This window comes from Leucoraja erinacea, chromosome 12, assembly GCF_028641065.1.
Source record: "Leucoraja erinacea ecotype New England chromosome 12, Leri_hhj_1, whole genome shotgun sequence".
Taxonomy (NCBI): Eukaryota; Metazoa; Chordata; class Chondrichthyes; order Rajiformes; family Rajidae; genus Leucoraja; species Leucoraja erinaceus.
Window position 1 is genome coordinate 471,261 of NC_073388.1, and position 22,384 is coordinate 493,644.

At 45.0% G+C, this 22,384-nt stretch overlaps 1 protein-coding gene across 1 annotated transcript; it reads left to right on the forward strand.

The window, feature by feature from the left end:
• Positions 1-1,262: 1,262 nt before the first annotated feature.
• LOC129702396 (uncharacterized) lies at positions 1,263-20,731 on the forward strand. The gene is made up of 3 exons (XM_055644174.1): positions 1,263-2,561; positions 14,185-14,342; positions 17,819-20,731. The coding sequence occupies exons 1-3, from the start codon at positions 1,287-1,289 to the stop codon at positions 19,020-19,022; spliced, it is 2,637 nt and encodes an 878-aa protein (XP_055500149.1). The 5' UTR covers positions 1,263-1,286; the 3' UTR covers positions 19,023-20,731.
• Positions 20,732-22,384: the final 1,653 nt, after the last annotated feature.

A 22,384-nucleotide genomic window follows, 5' to 3' on the forward strand; every position in this document is an offset into this window, starting at 1 on the left:
ACCTCTCCCCCCCGGGCAGTGCTGGGACCACTGGATCATCACACAGGCGAGACAAGGGCAGACACAGAAGGAGAATGGAAAATGCCAGCTCCTGGTATGTCCGGATACATCACACAATGTTATTTCTCCACCTCTCCTCCCTCACCTCAAGCACAGCGCTGGAGTAACTCAGCGGGTCAGGCAGCATCTCTGGGGGACAGGTGGCGTTTCGGGTCGGGACCCTTCTTCACTCTGATTGTGATTGGAGAGAGGCGGCTGGATGAGGATTGGGGGCAGGACAGTCAGGCAAGTGATAGGTTGATAGATGTTGAGGGGTGGGGGAGGGGTTGACGATTGAAGGGAGGTCGGTGATGGTCAAAGTCAAAGTAGCCTTTATTGTCATTCAGACCTTTCGTCTGAACGAAATTTCGTTGCCTTGTCGTCATACATATAATAAAAATGTCAAACCCACACAATAAACATAAATTTAACATCCATCACAGTGAGTTCACCAGGCACCTCCTCACTGTGATGGAAGGCAAAAATATTAAAATCCTTGTCTCTTCCCTGCTTGTTCTTCCTCTGTGCGAGGCGATCCAGGCTTCGGATGTTGTGACCCCGCCGGTGATGGTAAGTAAGTCAGTCCCGCGGCTGAATCCAAGCGTCGCGAACGGGCCGGTTCAAACTCCGCGGCCCGTGGCGGTCGAAGCTGCCGCCCTCCAGTCCAGCGGACGAAGCTGTTCTTGCGGGAGCTCCTGAAAACAGGTCTGTTTTCAACCTGTGACATGCGAGCTCCCGACGATGTCGTCCACCGGGCCCGTGGCCGATCCTCCGAGATCGGGCCGTCGCTGCCGCCGCCGCCGGAACGCCACAGCTCCGAGGCCGCCAGCTCCGCTATTAGGCTTCGGCGCAGACGGAGATGGGGATACGACAAGAGAAGTCGCATCCCCCCGAAGGAAGAGACTAAAAACACGCGTCTCCCCCCCCCCCCCCCCCCCCCCCCCCCCCCCACACACATACACAACATAATAAAACAAAAAAATAACTAAAACAGGACAAAGAACAATCAAAAAAAGAAAAAAAAACAAACGGAGTGCAGGCGAGCCGCATCTTGTGACTGAGATAAGGATAAAAGACTGAGAGAAGGAGAACTCGCGGAATAGATGGGCCGAATGGCCTAATTCCGCTCCTAGGCCAAGAGAGGAGGCGTGAGATGGGAAGCTGGAGGAATGGATATAGGTGAAGGTGATGGGAGAAGGGGGAAAGGGCGGGATTGTGGGATAAATGGTGTGTATCCAGGTGGAACAATGGGAAGAGAAGAGGGAAAGGGAGAGAAGGTGCTTGTCCTTTATTTCAATTGGTTTCATTTCAACTGGAAACTTTCACCGAACATGTTTCCTTTCAGCCAACAGGCGGCTCAGTCTGAGACCCCCACATACTTCACACAGGAAGAGATCAACAAACTGAATTCCGAGTTCAAAACGGGCGGTGTGGAAAAGATTAAACCTCTGCTGGAGAAGAAGGTGAAAGAACTGGACAACACCGAGCTGAACATCGCCGTGACGGGAGAGACGGGTGCAGGAAAATCCACCTTCATCAACGCCATGAGAGGGCTTCGGAGCACAGATGTGGGAGCGGCTGCGGTTGGGACCACGGAAACTACAATGGAGCCAACCGGATACTCACATCCCACTCTGCCCAATGTCCGCTACTGGGACCTGCCGGGGATCGGATCTACACAATTCACCGCGGGTTCTTACCTGAAGGAAATGCAATTTAAAAAATACGATTTCTTTATCATAGTGTCGGCTTGTCGATTCACAGAGAGTGATGCAAATCTTGCCAAGGAGATTAAGCGGCTGGGGAAGGAGTTCTATTTTGTCCGCTCTAAGATTGACGCTGACCTTGATTCAATGCGGAGAGAACGGAACAACTTTGATGAAGATGTAGAAATGGAAAAGATCCGGAGTAACTGCGTCAGTAAATTGGGAAAGGCCGGGATCCCTGATCCCAATGTGTTCCTGATATCCAGTTTCATGAAGAATATGTATGATTTCTCTCTGTTAATGGAAGCACTTGCAGATGGTTTACCAAGTGTAAAGGAATCTGTCTTTGTCCTGGCCCTTCCCAACGATAATGTGGAGAGTATTCGGAAGAAAGGCGAGGTGTTGAAGGGACGTATCTGGATGTTAGCGATTATCGCGGGAGGTGTGGGAGCGATCCCGGTCCCCGGTCTCTCTACTGCCTGTAACATTGCGGCCTTGATTGGAGCGATAATCGAATTCCGTAAATACCTGTGTCTGGATGATGCTGCTCGCAGCAGATTGGCTAACAGGACAGGCAAGTCCATGGAAGAGTTGAATGCCGCAGCACCATCGCCACTTCTGGGAAAAATAAATAGAGAAGTGATAGTATGGCTGTGTACAGGCCTTGTTGCTGTGACAGGCATTGCAGCCGTTCTTTACTCTATCCCAGGCATTGGTTCCGTGTTTGGAGCCGGGTCATCATCTCTGATGACCTACTCGATACTGAATAAGGCGCTGAAGATTCTGATGGGGGTCGCGGAGAAGTTGCTCGCTTTTGTCTAGAGTAACCGCTCTGCACCAATATCCATCACGTCAGTTCACGTCGTGCTGAGCTTCATACTTTGAGGAAGGCTAACGCCTAATGTTTCCTTGGCCCTATATGTTTGTCTGCCCAGGCCCACGTGATCTCCCGTTTGCTAAATACTTTAATACTTTATATAGCGAAACTTCCACCAACATTCTGGGGTACTGCCTGTCCCTCTGAGTTACTCTAACACTTTGTGTGTATCTTCATGTTCTCCTGAGATGCTGCCTGATCAACTGAGTTCCTCCAGCACTTTGTGACTTTTTTTTGGTAAACCAGCATCTGCAGTTCCTGGTTCCTGCTATTTGCTGTAATCATTTTTGGAAATATTTCTCATCCATTTTGAAATTTCTGGCACAGTCGCACATTACTGAGGGAGCGGCACATAGACAATAAGTGCAGGCGCGGCGGGGACTTACAATCCGGAGCGGCATCCCCCGCCGGGTATCCCTGGAGAAGAGCACCGACCGCCGGCCCGCGGTCTACAACATCTTTTGAAACACCAGTCTGCGGTGCTTCTAGGCGCGGCGGGGACTTTAGATCTTCGAACGCCGGCCTGCGGCCTACATCATCTTGAAGCCGCGGTCTCCGGTAGGGTAGCACCGATTCAGGACTTACCTTGCCCGCCCGCAGCGGCCACTGCGAAGGGTTGTGGTCCCGACCACGGGGGAAATGGAGGAGGACTGACTAAACTTTGTGCCTTCCCCCACAGTGATGAATGCTGTGGTGGATGTTTGTGTCAAATTTTTATTGTGTGTTCTTTTTTTATTGTACCACTGCTGGCAAATTCATTTCACTGCACTTTATTGTGTATTTGACGAATAAATCTGACTATTGATCTTCCCCACCACCGATGTCAGGCTTGCTGGTCTATAATTCTCTGTTTTCTCTTTCCTGCCTTTTAAAGTGGGATAACATGAGCTATCCTCTAATCCACAGGAACTGATCCTGAGTCTGTAGAACATTGGAAAATTATCACCAATGCACCCACAATTTCTAAAGCCATTTTTTAAAGTACCCTGGGATGCAGACCATCAGGCCCTGAAGATTCATCCACCTTCAGTCCCATCAGTCTATCCAACAACATTCTCTGCATAATGTGGATTTCCTTCAGTTCCTCCCAAGAGCTGAGCTCGCTATCAAAACATGGAGGGGACGGGGGGACACAATGCACACACTCACATACACACGCGAGGCTTCGGAGGCTCAATCTCAACTCTGCCTGTCTCACCGGGTTAAACTACAGCCCTGTCTGGACTGACGGGACACCAGCGCTGCTTCTCCACGCTGGCCATATTTCCCGCAAGGCCAGAGAGGTTAACCAGGCAGGTCTGTGCCATGTCTCCCTCCTCCAATCATCGCGCCCTCGATCATCAGTCCCACCCCCACTGCCTTGCGGTAAGCGGAGATTTTAAAATCGGGATCACAAAAACTTGGGGGGGGGGGGGGTGTCCCCCACCTCTCAAAACATGGGGGACAGCACCCCCCCCCGTGTTTTCCGTCCCTGGTTCCTCCGTCACCCCAAATCCTCTGGCCACCACTATATTGTTTGTGTCCTCCTTAGTGAAGACAGATCCAAAGTACCTGTTCAACTCATCTGCCATTTCCTTGTTCCCCATAATAAATTCACCTTTTACAGTCTTCAAGGGTCCAACTTTGGTCTTAACTATGCTTTCCTCTTCACATACCGAAATAAGCTTTTACTATCCTGCTTTATATTCTTGGCTAGCTTATCCTCGTACCTCATCTCTTCTCCCCAAATGCATTTTTGGTTATCTTCTGTTCTTTAAACATTACCCAATCCTCTTGCTTCCCGCTCATCTTTGCTACGTTGTACTCTCTTAAATTTTTATACTGTCCCTGACGTCCCTTGTCAGCCACGGTCGTCCCTTTCTCCCTTTGGAATCTTTCTTCCTCACAGGAATGAACTGATCCTGTATTCCTAGAAATACCTGCCATTGTTGTTCCAATGTCATCCCTGCTAGTGTATCTTTCCAGTCTACTTTGGCCAGCTCCTCCCTCATGGCCCCATAGTCCCCTTTATTCAACTGTAAAACTGACACCTCCGATCTACTCTTCTCCCTCTCCAATTGTAGTTTAAACCTGATCATGTTATGGTCACTGCCTCCTAATGGCTCAGTAACCTCAAGTTCCCTTATCATATCTGGTTCATTACATAACACTAAATCCAGAATTGCCTTCTCCCTGGAAGAATACAAGCTGCTTGAAGAATCCATCACAAAGGCACTCTACAAAGTCCCTTTCCTGGGGTCCAGTACCAACCTGATTTTCCCAGTCTACCAGCATGTTGAAATCTCCCAGAACAACCACAGCATTACTTGTACTACATGCCAATTTTAACTTCTGATTCAACTTGCACCCTATGTCCAGGCCACTGTTTGGGTGTCTGTACATGTCCCATTATGGCCGTTTTACCCTTACAATTCCTTAGTTCTATCCATACTGACTATGCATCTCCTGTTTCAATGTCACTCCTTGCAAAGGACTTAATTTCATTCCTCACCAACAGGACAACCCCACCCCCTCTGCCCATCTGTCTGTCATTTCGATAGGAGGTATATCCTTGAATATTCAGTTCCCAGCCCTGGTCCTCTTGCAGCCATGTCTTTGTAATCCCACAACATCATACTTGCCAATTTCTAACTGAGCCTCAAGCTCGTCCATTTTATTTCTTATACTTTGCGCATTCATATACAACACCTTGACCATGGTATTCACGTCCCCCTTCCCACCGGTCACTATTGGCCCTGACCTTACGCTGTTGTCCCTTCTCAAACTTTCCTTCCCATTACTTCGGGAGTATTTTGTATTTTTTCCTGTACGCACTCCCCCTTTAACTCCATCTTTATACTCCCAATTTGTAATCCCCCCCCCCCCCCCCCCCCCCCCCCCCCCCCCCCCCCCCCCCCCCCACTATTTAGTTTAAACCCACACGTGTATCCCTAGCAAACCTGCCTGCCAGAATGTCGGTTCCCCTCCAGTTAACGTGTAACCCGTCCCTTTTGTACAGGTCACCCCTACCCCAGAAGAGATCCCAGCAGTCTGTAAATCTAAATCCTTGCTCCCTGCACCAGCCCCTCAGCCACACATTCAGATCCCCTATCTCCCTGGTCCTGTCCTCACTATCACGAGATACTGGAAGCAATCCAGAGATAACCTGTACGCACCTGTACCTTAGAAACGGGAATAGTCCCCGAGGATTGGCGTACTGCGCATGTTGTTCCATTGTTTAAAAAGGGTTCTAAGAGTAAACCTAGCAATTATAGACCTGTTAGTTTGACTTCAGTGGTGGGCAAATTAATGGAAAAGATACTCAGAGATAATATATATAAGCATCTGGATAAACAGGGTCTGATTAGGAACAGTCAACATGGATTTGTGCCTGGAAGGTCATGTTTGACTAATCTTCTTGAATTGTTTGAAGAGGTTACTAGGGAAATTGACGAGGGTAAAGCAGTGGATGGTGTCTATATGGACTTTAGTAAGGCCTTTGACAAGGTTCCTCAGGGAAGGTTGGTTAAGAAGGTTCAACTGTTGGGTATAAATGCAGGAGTAGCAAGATGGATTCAACAGTGGCTGAATGGGAGAAGCCAGAGGGTAATGGTGGATGGCTGTTTATCGGGTTGGAGGCAGGTGACTAGTGGGGTGCCTCAGGGATCTGTGTTGGGTCCTTTGTTGTTTGTCATGTACATCAATGATCTGGATGAAGGTGTGGTAAATTGGATTAGTAAATATGCAGATGATACCAAGATAGGGGGTGTTGTGGATAATGAAGAGGATTTCCAAAGTCTACAGAGTGATTTAGGCCATTTGGAAGAATGGGCTGAAAGATGGCAGATGGAGTTTAATGCTGATAAATGTGAGGTGCTACACCTTGGCAGGACAAATCAAAATAGGACGTACATGGTAAATGGTAGGGAATTGAAGAATACAGTTGAACAGAGGGATCTGGGAATAACCGTGCATAGTTCCTTGAAGGTGGAATCTCGTATAGATAGGGTGGTAAAGAAAGCTTTTGGTATGCTAGCCTTTATAAATCAGAGCATTGTGTATAGAAGCTGGGATGTAATGTTAAAATTGTACAAGGCATTGGTGAGACCAAATCTGGAGTATGGTGTACAATTTTGATCGCCCAATTATAGGAAGGATGTCAACAAAATAGAGAGAGTACAGAGGAGATTTACTAGAATGTTGCCTGGGTTTCAACAACTAAGTTACAGAGAAAGGTTGAATAAGTTAGGTCTTTATTCTCTGGAGCGCAGAAGGTTAAGTGGAAATTGATAGAGGTCTTTAAAATGACGAGAGGGATAGACAGAGTTGATGTGGACAAGCTTTTCCCTTTGAGAATAGGGAAGATTCAAACAAGAGGACATGACTTCAGAATTAAGGGACAGACCGTTTAGGGTTAACATATGGGGGGGGGGGGACTTCTTTTACAATGAAGTGGCCTCAACTACCCTCTGTGGCGTGAGTTAGCGGTGTGGAATGAGTTCTTCCAGTGGAAGTGGTGTCCTGGGAGGCCGGTTCATTGGTATCATCCCCTCTCAATTTAAAAATAAATTGGATAGGCATATGGATGAGAAAGCGAATGGAGTGTTATGGTATGAGTGCAGGCAGGTGGGACTAAGAGAAAATAATTGTTCGGCACGGACTTGTAGGGCCGAGATGGCCTGTTTCCGTGCTGTAATTGTTATATGGTTATAACCGCCCTGGAAGTCCGGCATTTCAGTCTTCTTCCCAACTCCCTGAAGTCATGTTGGATAACCTCCTTCCTCTTCTTCCCAATGTTGTTTGTGCCCACTACTGCCGGCTGTTCACCTTCCCTCTCGAGGATGTTCTGAATTCGGTTTGTGACATCCTGAACCCTGGCACCAGAGAGGCGACAGACCTTCCTCGCATCTCGCCTGCCGCCACAGAACCCACCAGATTCAGATTCAATTTTAATTGTCATTGTCAGTGTACAGTACAGAGACAACGAAATACATTTTGTGCCACTAGGGCTCTGCCCGACGTCGGTCTCGCTGGTCGAGTCCCATCTCTGGGATTGGAGCCACCGACCTGTCTGCCGCTCGGCCAGGAAACATCATCTCCTCCAACAGTTCCCAAGAGGGCGTACCTGTTTTCATTCGACACAGCCACCTGGGTCTCCTGCACTGCACGTTTACTCCCCTCTCTCTATGCCACACGCCTTCGTTCTTCCTGTATCCTTGGTGTGACAACCTCACTGTAGGCCCTGTCCCTGGAAACTCGTTACCCCGGAAGGCCCTGAGGTCATCCAGCTGCTTCTCCAGTTCCCCAACACGGTCCTTCAGGAGCTGAACCTGAACAAACTTACCACAGTTGTAGCAGCCAGAGGCTCCATCCGTGTCCCAGATCTTGCTGTGTCCATGTTCCACACACCATGACTACAAACACTTCAGAAGCCCCCTAAAGCTGTAAAGAGCTGACCTTGAAGTAGTCACAAACGGGGCATAATATTGTGGGTACATTTGCCCCCAGAGGGTCATGTCCTGTGTTGATCTGGCCAGCAACTCATATTTCACGGGCAGTTTACAACTCAGCCGAATGAATATTGAATCTCTAACTTCAAGTAACACTTGCATCCCCTCTCTCTCCGTCCCCCCCACCACCCTCGTCATCATACTAGTTTCACTATCGTCCTGTTGAGTACCACAGTTTGTATAACTCGTTACCGCCTTCCCCATAGCCAACAATGCACCATTGTGAGCTCTATCTGTCCTTCATCATCGCGCCTTGTTTTGATTTGTCCTTTTACATATATTTCATCCATTTGTTCTCTGTACCATTCCATATCTCTCGTTTCCCTCTCCCTGACTTTCAATCCGAAGAAGGGTGTCGGTCCAAAATGCCACCTATTCCTTTTATCCAGAGATGCTGCCTGTCCCGCTGAGTTACTGCAGCGTGTTGTGTCTGTCTATGATTCTACCAGCCCGTTTGTGTCCCTCAGAACTACCCGACAAGCAACAATAAACCAGTTCTCATTCAGCAGCAAAACACTCCATTGCATCTACTTTGGTGTCAATGTGAAGTGGAAAGTCAGCACCTTCATTAGATTGTGCCTGGCAGCAAGTGTCTGGGAAGGACGTTTCTCTCCAGGACGGGAAACTTCCAGTGTGGGGGAAAGTGGGAACGTGTCTGAGAACCTGTCACTTGTCTTATTCCCAGTAATCTTCACCAAGGTGAAGGAGTGGAGATACATCTGCAAGAAGACCAACTCTCTGTGAGGGAACTGGGACCATGTCTATCATCTACAGCTCCAGACAAAGAGATATGGAGAATGTTTAGAACTGATGAGAATGACCCACCTGAAATACATCCCACTGGAATGTGGGCGGCACAGTGGCGCAGCGGTAGAGCTGCTGCCTCACAGAGCCAGAGACACGGGTTCAATCCTGACTACGGGGGTTGTCTGTTTGTGCATGGGCTTCCACCGAGTGCGACGGTTTCCTCCCACACTCCAAAGACATACAGGTGTGTGTGTTAATTGGCTTCTGTCCGCATTGTAAATTGACCCTAGTGTGTAGGATAGTGCTAGTGTACGGGATGATCGATGGGCCGCATGTAATCAGTGGGCCGAAGGGCCTGTTTCCGCGCTGTATCTCTAAACTAAACTAAACTGTAACCACGACTGTTTTGGTATTATTTTGCATTCTGTTATTATATGAAAACGTTGTTTCTAATGTAACCGACAATTACTATTGCAGCTTTGATCATACAGCTCGTTGATTGAGCAGGAAATGCTGATGTAAAATAAGCCACATTGGGGGGTTTAATATGTACTTGTGTAGTAATGTGGACCCTGTTCCCTTCAACTGACCTGTTGATGGTGAATGTGTGTAATCAGATTAGTCTCGCACAGCAACAGGTGACTCTTTGACATGATATGTAATACTGTTGCTGTTGATGGGTCAACACATGTGAACTGTTTAGACAAGTAGAGTTGTATCTATTGTTAATTAACAAGCTTGCTTCAGTACAAATATACACAATAAAAGTTCTATATAAAGCCGAACTCTTAGTATTCGTCCCAAAGACATGCGGGTTTGTAGGTTGATTGGTCTCTGTAAATTACCGCTAGTACGTAGGGAGTGGGCGAGAAAGTGGGATAACTTAGAACTAGTGTGAAGGTGATATTGATGGTCGCTCATCCACTAGCTGGGCCGAATGGCCTGTTTCCATGCTGTATCTCTAAATAACTATGCTGTGTCACGTCAAGGGGGTCAGTATCTGCTGCCATCGCCATGAAGTGGAAGACCACACACAGCCCTTGTCTTTGGTTTGTACTGAAGCAGTAATGTGGGAAATGGGGTTCCCACATGTTTGGGGAATCTGGTCACGTGGACATTTGTTGAGGATTTGATCATTAAAGTGTTGTGTTTACAAAACCCAATCTGATGTAGGGGTTGTTAGATATAGCTCTTGGGGCTAACGGAATCAAGGGATATGGGGAGAAAGCAGGAACAGGGTACTGATTCTGGATGATCAGCCATGATCATATTGAATTGTGGTGCTGACAGGAAGGGGCCGAATGGCCTACTCCTGCACCTATTTTCTATATATTTCTAAGACTAGAAGAGTTGGGGGCAGTGAGTGGGCTGAGAGAGAGCTGAGAAGGGAAGGAGAAAGTAGGGACTACCTGAAATTAGAAGTCAATGTTCATACCGCTGGGGTGTAAACTGCCCAAGGGAAATATGAGGTGTTGCTCCTCCAATATATGGTGGTCCTCACTCTGGCCATGGAGGAGGCCCAGGACAGAGAGATCGGATTCGGAATGTGAGGGGGAGTTGAGGTGTTGAGCCACCGGGAGATCAGGTTGGTTATTGTGGACCGAGTGGAGGTGTTGGGCGAAACGATCGCCCAGCCTACACTTGGTCACACCGATATAAACCAGCTGACACCCAGAACAGCGGATGCAATAGATACATTTGGAGGAGGTGCAGGTGAACCTCTGTCCCACCTGGAAAGACTGCTTGGGTCCTTGAATGGAGTCAAGGGGGGAGGTAAAGCGACAAGTGTTGCATTTCCTGCGCTAGCAAGGGAATGTGCCGGAGAGGGGGTGGTTCGGGTGGGAAGGACGAATTGACCAGGGAGTTACAGAGGGAGCGGTCTCTGCGGAAAGCAGACAGGGGAGGAGATGGGAAGGCGTGGCGAGTGGTGGGGTCACGTTGGTGGTGGCGAAACTGATGGAGGATTATCTGTAGTATGTGATGGTTGGTAGGGTGAAAGTTGAGGACAAGGGGGACTCTGCCCTTGCTACGAGTGGGCGGTTGGGGAGTGAGAGCAGAGTAACGGGGTATAGAGGAGACCCTGGTGAGAGCCTCATCTATAGTAGGGGAGGGGAACCCCCATTCCCCGATGCCCTGATGTGGAACACGTCATCCTGGGAGCAGATGCAGCGTAGACGGAGGAATTGGGAGTAGGGGATGGAGTCTTTACAGGAAGCAGGGTGGGAAGAAGTGTAGTCTAGATTGCCCTGGGAGTCAGTGGGTTTATAGTGGATGTTGGTCAGCAGTTTACATCTGTGTAAAGTCTCCCCTCCCCCTCTCAGAGCATGGCAGAAAATGAGAACCTCTGCTTGGTCAGGTGTGTAATGAGTGACTAATGATAACTGTCGTCTCATATGAAGTGTAACAGGGTAGGTGCACAACTGATGCTTCTCCTGACTGGGTGTCTAGAATGAGGGGGTTCTCCAAGTAAAGGATCAGGTTTTCAGGGCAGAGACAAAATGATATTTGCCCACCCAATGCTGTTCATCTAAACGGATGGAAACTGCAAATGAATGAAGTTCGGAGGGATCAAGGTGTTCTGGTGCATGAGCCTCAAAACTAGTCGGCTGGTCCGAAGATAGACACAAAATGCTTGAGTAACCACGTGGGACTGGCAGCGTCTCTGTAGGGAAGGAATGGGTGACGTTTCGGGTCGAGACTCTTCTTCAGTGTGTCAGGGGAGAGATAGACACAGAGATATGGAAGGGAAAGGTGTGAAACCGAGACATCATAGGGAACTGAGATCCACTAAACTGGAACAGATTAATTCAGCTGAGGGGAAGGAGACAATGAAGCATACAAAGATAAAATGGAATCACATTTAATAACAGTCAAACTGGTCGGAGAATTAGGATGGGGAGGGATGGAGAGGGAGGGAAAGCAGAGGTTTAGAAGTTAGAAAAGTCAATATGCTGAGTTACTCCAACATTTTGTGTCTATCTTTGGTGTAAATCAGCATCTGCAGTTCCTTCCGACTGGTCCGACAAGTAGTTAAGAAGTCATGTGGACTTTTGTATGATTTCCTAAAGGTTTAGGAAAAACCTGGCAAAAACAGGAAAGCAGACTATTATCTAAATGGTGGCCGATTGGGAAAGGGGGAGATGCAGCAAGACCTGGGTGTCATGGTACACCAGTCATTGAAGGTAGGCATGCAGGTGCAGCAGGCAGTAAAGAAAGCAAATGGTATGTTAGCTTTCATTGCAAAAGGATTTGAGTATAGGAGCAGGGAGGTTCTACTGCAGTTGTACAGGGTCTTGGTGAGACCACACCTGGAGTATTGCGTACAGTTTTGGTCTCCAAATCTGAGGAAGGACATTATTGCCATAGAGGGAGTGCAGAGACGGTTCACCAGACTGATTCCTGGGATGTCAGGACTGTCTTATGAAGAAAGACTGGATAGACTTGGTTTATACTCTCTAGAATTTAGAAGATTGAGAGGGGATCTTATAGAAACTTACAAAATTCTTAAGGGGTTGGACAGGCTAGATGCAGGAAGATTGTTCCCGATGTTGGGGAAGTCCAGGACAAGGGGTCACAGCTTAAGGATAAGGGGGAAATCCTTTAAAACCGAGATGAGAAGAACTTTTTTCACACAGAGAGTGGTGAATCTCTGGAACTCTCTGCCACAGAGGGTAGTTGAGGCCAGTTCATTGGCTATATTTAAGAGGGAGTTAGATGTGGCCCTTGTGGCTAAGGGGATCAGGGGGTATGGAGAGAAGGCAGGTACGGGATACTGAGTTGGATGATCAGCCATGATCATATTGAATGGCGGTGCAGGCTCGAAGGGCCGAATGGCCTACTCCTGCACCTAATTTCTATGTTTCTATGTTTCTATGTTTATCACCACACCGTTTACCTAATCACAACGAAGGCAGGCCAGTGTGTCTACTTTCCTAGAAGTTGAGATTTGATGTCAATGATGCTCTCAAAGAGTTCTACACATCACTGGAGACAGTAACCTGACTGGTTGTATCATGGCCTGGTTCGGCAATTCCAATGCACTGAAACGCAAGAGGCTGGAGAGAGCGGTGGACCCAGCTCAGTCCATCATGGACACTGACCCCCACCACCAAAAGCATCAACATGAGACACTCTCATCAGTAAGATTTAATAGGGACCTGAGGGGCAACTTTTTCAGTCAGAGTGAGGTTGATATATGGAACGAGTTGCCGGAGGAGGTAGTTGAGGCAGGTAATATTACAACATTTAAAAGACACCTAGGTGGGTCAGGTACATGGATAGGAAGATAGACATAAAAAGCTGGAGTTACTTTGCGGGACAGGCAGCATCTCTGGATAGTTCAAGTTTAAGTTACATTTATTATCACATGCAGTGAGGTGTGAGTTACCGTACAACCATACGGATAAAGAACACAACACGCGATCGAGTTTACCATCAACATCCCCACACAGCAGAATCATCGTTTCCCACTGTGGGGGAAGGCAATAAAGTTCAGTCATCCAACTCTTGGTTCACCCGCGGTCGGCGCCTTTAAACCCTCTGCAGTCGCTCTAATGGGGTGATGTTCAGTTGAGTTTATTGTGCTGTGTTTCCCGGAGGTGAATGGTCTGTGAGTATTGCAAAACCATTTGGGAAGAAGGAAATTCCTCATGTGCTTGCTCTGGCAAACGGAACATCAAAAGGAAAGTGTGTAAATAAGGAGCAGATGAATCTTTGTTTGTTTAACTATCTCCTAGATTGCCCCAGTAATCACTGTATTTGGCGCTCTGGAATAAAGTCTAGATTATCTTGCCAGATATTTGTGTTGTGTTTTAACGTTTTCTTTAACAGACCCACACCTAGAGCTCTATGTTTTTTTCCGGTTTCCTTAAACCACACAGCACAGTTGGCTTGGGAGACGGGATGCGGGAATCTTGAGGTGGATTCCCAGAATGACTGGCCTGTTCAATGGGGAGAAACTGAGGCCATATTGACTGGGATTTGGAGACAGTGTTCTGACAATCTAACCGCTGTCAGCTTGTTAAATCAGGACAAGCGCATTGGCTATCCAGTCAGCAGAAAGACAATACACGGTTACAATCAACCCGTCCACAGTGCACAGATATATGATAAGGGAATAATGTTTGGAACAAGGTAAAGTCCAGCAAAGTCTGATTGAAGATAGTTCAATGTGCAGTTTATATCACCTCGTTTTGTGTTTGCTAATCAGATTCAGATTCAGATTCAATTTTAATTGTCATTGTCAGTATACAGTACAGAGACAACGAAATGCATTTAGCATCTCCCTTGAAGAGCGACATGTGTCACGTAATGCGTCACGTGACAGATACCATTCCAATTACTGTCAACACACACCCTACAGTCACGTGGATTTATTGTGTTGAGAGATAAAACTGCGATTCGGAGACGCCCGGTCATTCGCACTCCAGCAAGGCAGCAGCTGACCGCAAGCCCAGATCTCCGCGACTCCTGGCTCTCCTGCAGGTAACGTGGACATGTTGTAATGGAATATACGATATGATCAAACTGGAATGATTTACGAGCTGGTGTGAAGCTGAAGCGTTTTCAGACAATTGGCCAATTACCAAGCGACTAATTCGAATTTCACTTGGTATATGTGACAATAAACGGAACTTGAAATTTTGAAACCAAGGAATAGTGGATGCATTAGTGATAATTTTTCAAAACACATTAGACTCTGGAGTAGTTCCTGAGGATTGGAGGGTAGCTAATGTAACCCCACTTTTTAAAAAAAGGGAGGGAGAGAGAAAACGGGGAATTACAGACCAGTTAGTCTAACGTCGGTAGTGGGGAAACTGCTAGAGTCAGTTATTAAAGATGGGATAGCAGCACATTTGGAAAGTGGTGAAATCATTGGACAAAGTCAGCATGGATTTATGAAAGGTAAATCATGTCTGACGAATCTGATAAAATTTTTCGAGGATGTAACTAGTAGAGTGGATAAGGGAGAACCAGTGGATGTGTTATATCTGGACTTTCAGAAGGCATTCGACAAGGTCCCACATAAGAGATTAGTATACAAACTTAAAGCACAAGGTATTGGGGGTTCAGTATTGATGTGGATAGAGAACTGATTGGCAGACAGGAAGCAAAGAGTAGGAGTAAACGGGTCCTTTTCAGAATGGCAGGCAGTGACTAGTGGGGTACCGCAAGGCTCAGTGCTGGGACCCCAGCTATTTACAATATATATCACTGTGTACCGCAGCGTGTGGGTCCAGGTGCCGCCTCTCCCCCCTCCACTGACGGAATCGATCGATCCTTCCCTGGATTCGAATGGGGGCGGTTTTCCCTCTGTGCTGCTTTGCTCCAGTTTCCCCTGGTGCACAAAGAGGAGCAAAGTTGTAAACTCGAACCTGTGGGTAAGTACTTACCTGATGGTCTGTTCCTTCAGGCTTGTAGCGGGAGCGCCCGTACTCCAGCTCATCGCTGTTGCATCTGCGTGAACGCTCATTTAGCGCATGCGTGCTGGACGGGTTCTTCACGTAGCCACTCACGTGACTCCGAAGTAAAATCCCTGGAATGACGGGACTGTCATATGCTGAGGGAATGGAGCGGATGGGCTTGTACACTCTGGAGTTTAGAAGGTTGAGAAAGGATCTTGGTAAAACATATAAGATTATTAATGGATTGGACACGTATGTGCCCGATGTTGGGGGAGTCCAGAACATAGAAACATAGAAACATAGAAATTAGGTGCAGGAGTAGGCCATTCGGCCCTTCGAGCCTGCACCGCCATTCAATATGATCATGGCTGATCATCCAACTCAGTATCCCGTTCCTGCCTTCTCTCCATACCCTCTGATCCCCTTAGCCACAAGGGCCACATCTAACTCTTTCTTAAATATAGCCAATGAACTGGCCTCGACTACCCTCTGCGGCAGAGAGTTCCAGAGATTCACCACTCTCTGTGTGAAAAAAGTTCTTCTCATGTCGGTTTTAAAGGATTTCCCCCTTATCCTTAAGCTGTGACCCCTTGGCCTGGACTTCCTCAACATCGGGAGCAATGTTCCTGCATCTAGCCTGTCCAACCCCTTAAGAATTTTGTAAGTTTCTATAAGATCCCCTCTCAATCTCCTAAATTCTAGCGAGTATAAACCAAGTCTATCCAGTCTTTCTTCATAAGACAGTTCTGACATCCCAGGAATCAGTCTGGTGAACCGTCTCTGCACTCCCTCTATGGCAATAATGTCCTTCCTCAGATTTGGAGACCAAAACTGTATGCAATATAGGTGTGGTCTCACCAAGACCCTGTACAACTGCAGTAGAACCTCCCTGCTCCTATACTCAAATCCTTTTGCTATGAAAGCTAACATACCATTCGCTTTCTTCACTGCCTGCTGCACCTGCATGCCTACTTTCAATGACTGGTGTACCATGACACCCAGGTCTCGCTGCATCTCCCCTTTTCCTAATCGGCCACCATTTAGATAATAGTCTGCTTTCCTGTTTTTGCCACCAAAATGGATAACCTCACATTTATCCACATTATACTGCATCTGCCAAACATTTGCCCACTCACCTAGCCTATCCAAGTCGCCTTGCAGTCTCCTAGCATCCTCCTCACAGCTAACACTGCCCCCCAGCTTAGTGTAATCCGCAAACTTGGAGATATTGCCTTCAATTCCCTCATCCAGATCATTAATATATATTGTAAATAGCTGGGGTCCCAGAACTGAGCCTTGCGGTACCCCACTAGTCACTGCCTGCCATTGTGAAAAGGACCCGTTTACTCCTACTCTTTGCTTCCTGTTTGCCAGCCAGCTCTCTATCCACATCAATACTGAACCCCCAATGCCGTGTACTTTAACTTTGTATACTAATCTCTTATGTGGGACCTTGTCAAAAGCCTTCTGGAAGTCCAGATACACCACATCCACTGGTTCTCCCCTATCCACGCTACTAGTTACATCCTCGAAAAATTCTATAAGATTCATCAGACATGATTTACCGTTCGTAAATCCATGCTGACTTTGTCCAATGATTTCACCACTTTCCAAATGTGCTGCTATCCCATCTTTAATAACTGACTCTAGCAGTTTCCCCACTACCGATGTTAGACTAACTGGTCTGTAATTCCCCATTTTCTCTCTCCCTCCCTTCTTAAAAAGTGGGGTTACGTTTGCTACCCGCCAATCTTCAGGAACTACTCCAGAATTAAAGAGGGCATATTATTATTATTATTATTATTATTATTATTATTATTATTATTATTATTATTATTATTATTATTATTATTATTATTATTATCATTATTGTTATTATTATTTCAGACTCAAGGTCCAAACAAGAGATGCCATTGCATAAAACATGTTGCATATAAAAACACCATCAAATAAATATCGAAAGCTTAGTATATTACATAAAAGAATCATAAATTATGTACAAAACCACAATACATGATTTAAAATCCAGAATAAAAAACAAAGATTAGTATCCTACAGCGAGACAGTGATACCAATGTCTCCACAACTGGGATTGGTAGAGTGTAGTGACACGGCCACGATAATCACATTTTTATTATTGTTCGCTGTTTGTTGGGTGAAAACGAGAAGCTGGTGCAACTTGGTGGGGAGCGATAGAGAGTGAGGGAATGCCGGGATTACCTGAAGTTAACAAAATCTATCTTCATATGACTGGGCTGTAAGCTGCACAAGCGAAATACGAGTTGCTGTTCCTCCAATTTGTGTTTAGCCTCACACTGACAATGGAGGAGACCTAGGACACAAAGGTCAGTGTGGGAATGGGAAGGAGTGTTAATGAGTGACCGGTTCATTGAATCTTCAGCCCAGTGTATCCCGCTATCTCTGTGAAGTGGGACATTCAGGTCCAGTGATCTCAGCTTTGATCACAAACACGTGACTGTGATTTTGTTTCTGTGTCTCATGAAATACACATTTAGAGATGTATTAAACATACAATATGTTCATTTGTTTCTGCAGAGAGACGATGGATTGGTTTCCAGAATTTACATTCTTCACTGAGCAAGAAATGAAAGAGCTGAAGACTGCTTATGAGCAGGGTGGGCTGAGCAAGTGTGCGACACGGATCATGACAAAATTGAACGATATGAAAAATGCAGAGCTTAACATCGCTGTGACCGGAGATCCGGGTGCAGGGAAATCCACCTTCATCAACGCCATGATGGGGCTGCGGGCCAGCGATGACGGTGCAGCTAAAACCGGAGTCAATGAAACCACAATGGAGCGAACTCCATACAAACATCCCACCTTCCCTAATGTTTGCTTCTGGGACATGCCGGGGGTTGGAACAACACAGTTTCCAATGAAGGATTACGCGAGCAAAATGGAATTTACTAGATACGATTTTTTCATAATAATCTCAAATGATCGATTCACTGAAAACGATGCAAATGTCGCCAAGGAGATTCAAAACTTGGGGAAGAAGTTCTACTTCGTACGAAGTCAAATTGACAATGACATCGAATCTTTGAAAAAGCAGGGTATAGTTTTTGACAGAAAGGAGAAACTTGCTGAGATAAAACAAAACATAAGTTGCGGTTTGACCAAAGCGGGGATTTCAGACCCCAATATTTTCCTGATATCAAGCCTGTCCTTAAATGAGTTTGATTTTCCTCAGTTAAAGGAAACGCTTGTAAATAATCTCGATAGAATGAAAAAAGATGTTTTATTGATGTCACTTCCAAGCACAACGGTGAAGATTGTGGAGCAGAAACGAGACCAGTTGATGAAACGTATCTGGATGGTGGCGATAGTCTCAGGAGCCGTGGGAGCGGTGGCTGTTCCCGGGTTGACTTTCGTCGTTAATCCCGGGATAATAGCCACTGTAATACTAGATTTCCGCAAAAGTCTCAGCCTGGATGATGCCTCCATTGAAAGCCTCGCCAATATAGCAAATAAATCAGTGGAATTTCTGAAAGCAGAAGTGAAAACCCCTCTGATGGGTGAAGTGAATAACGCGCTTGTGCACCAAATGTTTGGGCGTTCCAGTTTTTTTGTGGAAGTGGTCCAAAGCATGCTACCAGTCATAGGCTCCATCTTCGGGGCAGTATCGTCATATAGAATGACTTCCAAGCTGCTGACTGACGCACTGAATGAACTTGTGGACAATGCCCAGAGAGTGGTGAAAGTTGCATTTGCCACTGACCCTGGTCATCCACAATAAAGAATCCGCTACTGAGTTGCTGCAAGTCATCGCGGATACGGGAATGGAAAATAAATATCATCTTTCACATCTTCATTAAATTCCAAATTATTTCACAGCTGATGAATTATTTTAAAAGCTGTTGTCACTGCTGTAATCTTCACAACCAATTCACTACAAACACCTTAACCGCATCAACCCGCCGGAGAACAGAAGATAACTCTCCCGGGGAGACTCAGTGTGACGTTGCCACCGCGTTCAACAAGCTCTCACCAATGAAACCATATCAACATCTAGTCAAACCTCCAAGGGGCTCGACTGTTTCACAAAGACGACATCTTCTTCCAGTCTCCAACGAATACAAATCTAACTTCTTCAGTCTTACATGAGAAGATGATCTTCTGATCCCAGTGGGCTGAGTGTGTTGTCATGTTCTGTACACTTGGCCAACTAAAACTATGCACAACATTCTAGATATTCTAGTTACAATTATGGCAACATTTCCCTATTTCTAAACTCCAACCCCATTGCAATAAAAGCCAACATGTCGTTAGCATTCTTAACCTCTTGTTTCACCGACCCACTAGTCACTTGTACCTCATGGATACAAACATCTTCATATTTATGTGTCTCCTTTATCTACAGACTTTCTCCATTTAGATCACACCCGGCTTTAGATTCCTCCTATCCAAATGTATGGCCTCACAATTTCCTGCGTTAAACTCCATTTTCTAATTTACTAAATTTAATCGAGGAATTTGGTTCTTTTTCTGGATATAGAATAAACTGGAACAAAAGTGAAATTATGTCACTAAAGCCGCAGAAAGCGAATCGTCTATTAAAATTTCCATTTAAAATTGCAACGGAAAAATTCAAGTATCTGGGTATGCAAGTTACTAGAAGACATAAATCATTATTTAACGCTAATTTTACACCATTATTAAATATATTGAATGCTCTGATTAAATTTTGGAAAACGCTCCCATTATCATTGATTGGCAGAATGAACGCTATAAAAATGATAGTTCTACCACAAATAATATATTTATTTCAATCCATACCAATATATATACCAAAACATTTATTTTTAAATTAGACTCTAATATTACCAATTTTATCTGAGACTGTAAAGCACATAGAATTAAAAGAAACCGCATATGCAAACCCAAAGACGTAGGGGGACTTGCACTGCCTAATTTTTTATATTATTATTGGGCAGTGCATATTAAGAATGTAATTTATTGGTTGGATAGTCCTTCTCAACAGATGGAATGGATAAGAATGGAGAAAGAGGATTGTTCTCCGTACGATTTGGGAGCGATCCTCTTCTCCCTGATAAAATTGAACAATACATTATATAAGAAGAATCCAATTATACATAATATAAGACGAATTTGGAAACTAATAAAATTAACTTTAAAATTACGAAACTTATCAGCACTAACACCCATAGTGAATAACCCGGTATTTAAACCATCTCTTATGGATAAAACATATAGACAATGGGAAAGATTGGGAATTTAAAAGGTAGGTGACTTGTATGAAATGGAAAATTTATTATCATTTCAACAATTAAAATCAAAATTTAATCTGAATAACAACCAATACTTTAAATATTTACAGATATGTGACTTTATGAAGAAATATATACCAAGATTTCAGAACATAATGATAGACCCACTGGAAGAAGCAATGAATATTAAGGTGGACTCACAAAAATTAATATCATATCTATATAATAGTATTCTAAACGAGAAGTATGCCATCAACAGAGGCAATTAGAGAAGACTGGGAAAAATAATTAATGATAAAAATTTCCAAAGAAACATGGGAAAAGTATTTGATATATATACATAAATGTACGATAATATTATTCAAAAACTAGGTTGAATAAATTCTATCCAAATATTTCTCCCATCTGTGACAAATGTCTTTCTCAAAATGCCAATATCACACACTCTTTTGTTTCTTGCACAAATCTTCATAAATTTTGGTGTGATATATTTGACTAGTCTATTTAAGATAAAAATTGAACCTAATACTGAAATGATTATATTCGGAGTAATGGGAGACGGGAACAAATTAAATATACCCCAAAATTCATTTTTTAATTATGGTTTAATAACAGCAAAAAAACATACTTAAATTTTGGAAAAATGCTACTATACCAACATTTAAAATGTGGATCAGTAATATGTTGGACACAGCCCACCTGGAATAAATGAGACTCCTCCTAATAGACAAACAAGACAATTCTTAACGAGTTGGTCTCCATTTATTGATTTTTTGGATTCGTGTAGTGCAACAATATCGTAAAAATTAAACGTTTCAGGTATGGGTGAAAGATGATCAAGAATATAAAAAAATCATCCCCTTGTGGCGAGTGGATAATCTCCCTCCTGCTTCACTTTCCTACTTTCTTTTCTTTACTAGCTCTTTTTCTCTCTTTTTTTTCAAACACACTAGACTTCCCTCTATTCTTTACTGTCTCTTTCTTTCTTATCTCTCTCTTAATAAAAAAAAGAAAGTTGTGCAGAGAATGTATTATGTTAACATAATTTTGGGAACCTGTAAAAAGGTACCACTGTATTGTACTTCTAATAAATAAAATTAAAAAAAACAACTCAATTTTCGAAATGCTTTGCTCACTCACTCAACCTATCTACATCATTTTGTGGAGTCTAAATATCTCCATCACCCCCTGCCATCCCAGGTATCTCTCACATTCTTGCCCAACCTGGATACCTTGTACACTGCTTTCTCCTCCAGACCATTCACGAAAATAGAAAGTTACATTCAGCTCCTTCAGCTGCGTGGGTTTGCTCCGGAGCTCCGGGATCCTCCACACTCCGAATATGTGGTCATTTGGAGATTAATTGGCTTCGGTAAGGATTGTAACAATGTCCCCAGTGTGTGTAGGATAGTGATCGTGTAGGGGTGATCGATGGGCTGTGCGGAGTCAGTGGGCCGAAGGGCCTGTTTCAACGCGCTCTCTAAACTAAACCAAACTAAACTAAACTAAACTAAACTAAACTAAACTAACCTCTCCTGGATTAATATTTATTTCTTGATTCTAGATTCCAACATCTTGCCAAAGACAGATGTTGAGTCAGGTGACCTGTGTTTTGTCCTCCTGTAGTAAATGTGCGAGTGACATTTGCAGGTGTCCAATCCAATATTAGTCACCAATATTAATGGCCTGCACCAACTCCCCTCTCCGGCACAGTGAACTATAACATTTAGTCACCTGACATAGACACAACATGCTGGAGTAACTCAGCGGGACAGGCGGCACCGCTGGAGAGAAGGAATGGCTGGCGTTTGGGGGTGAGAGACGTATTTAGACTAGACACCTGACACTAAACTCCTGAAGCAGCCACTCT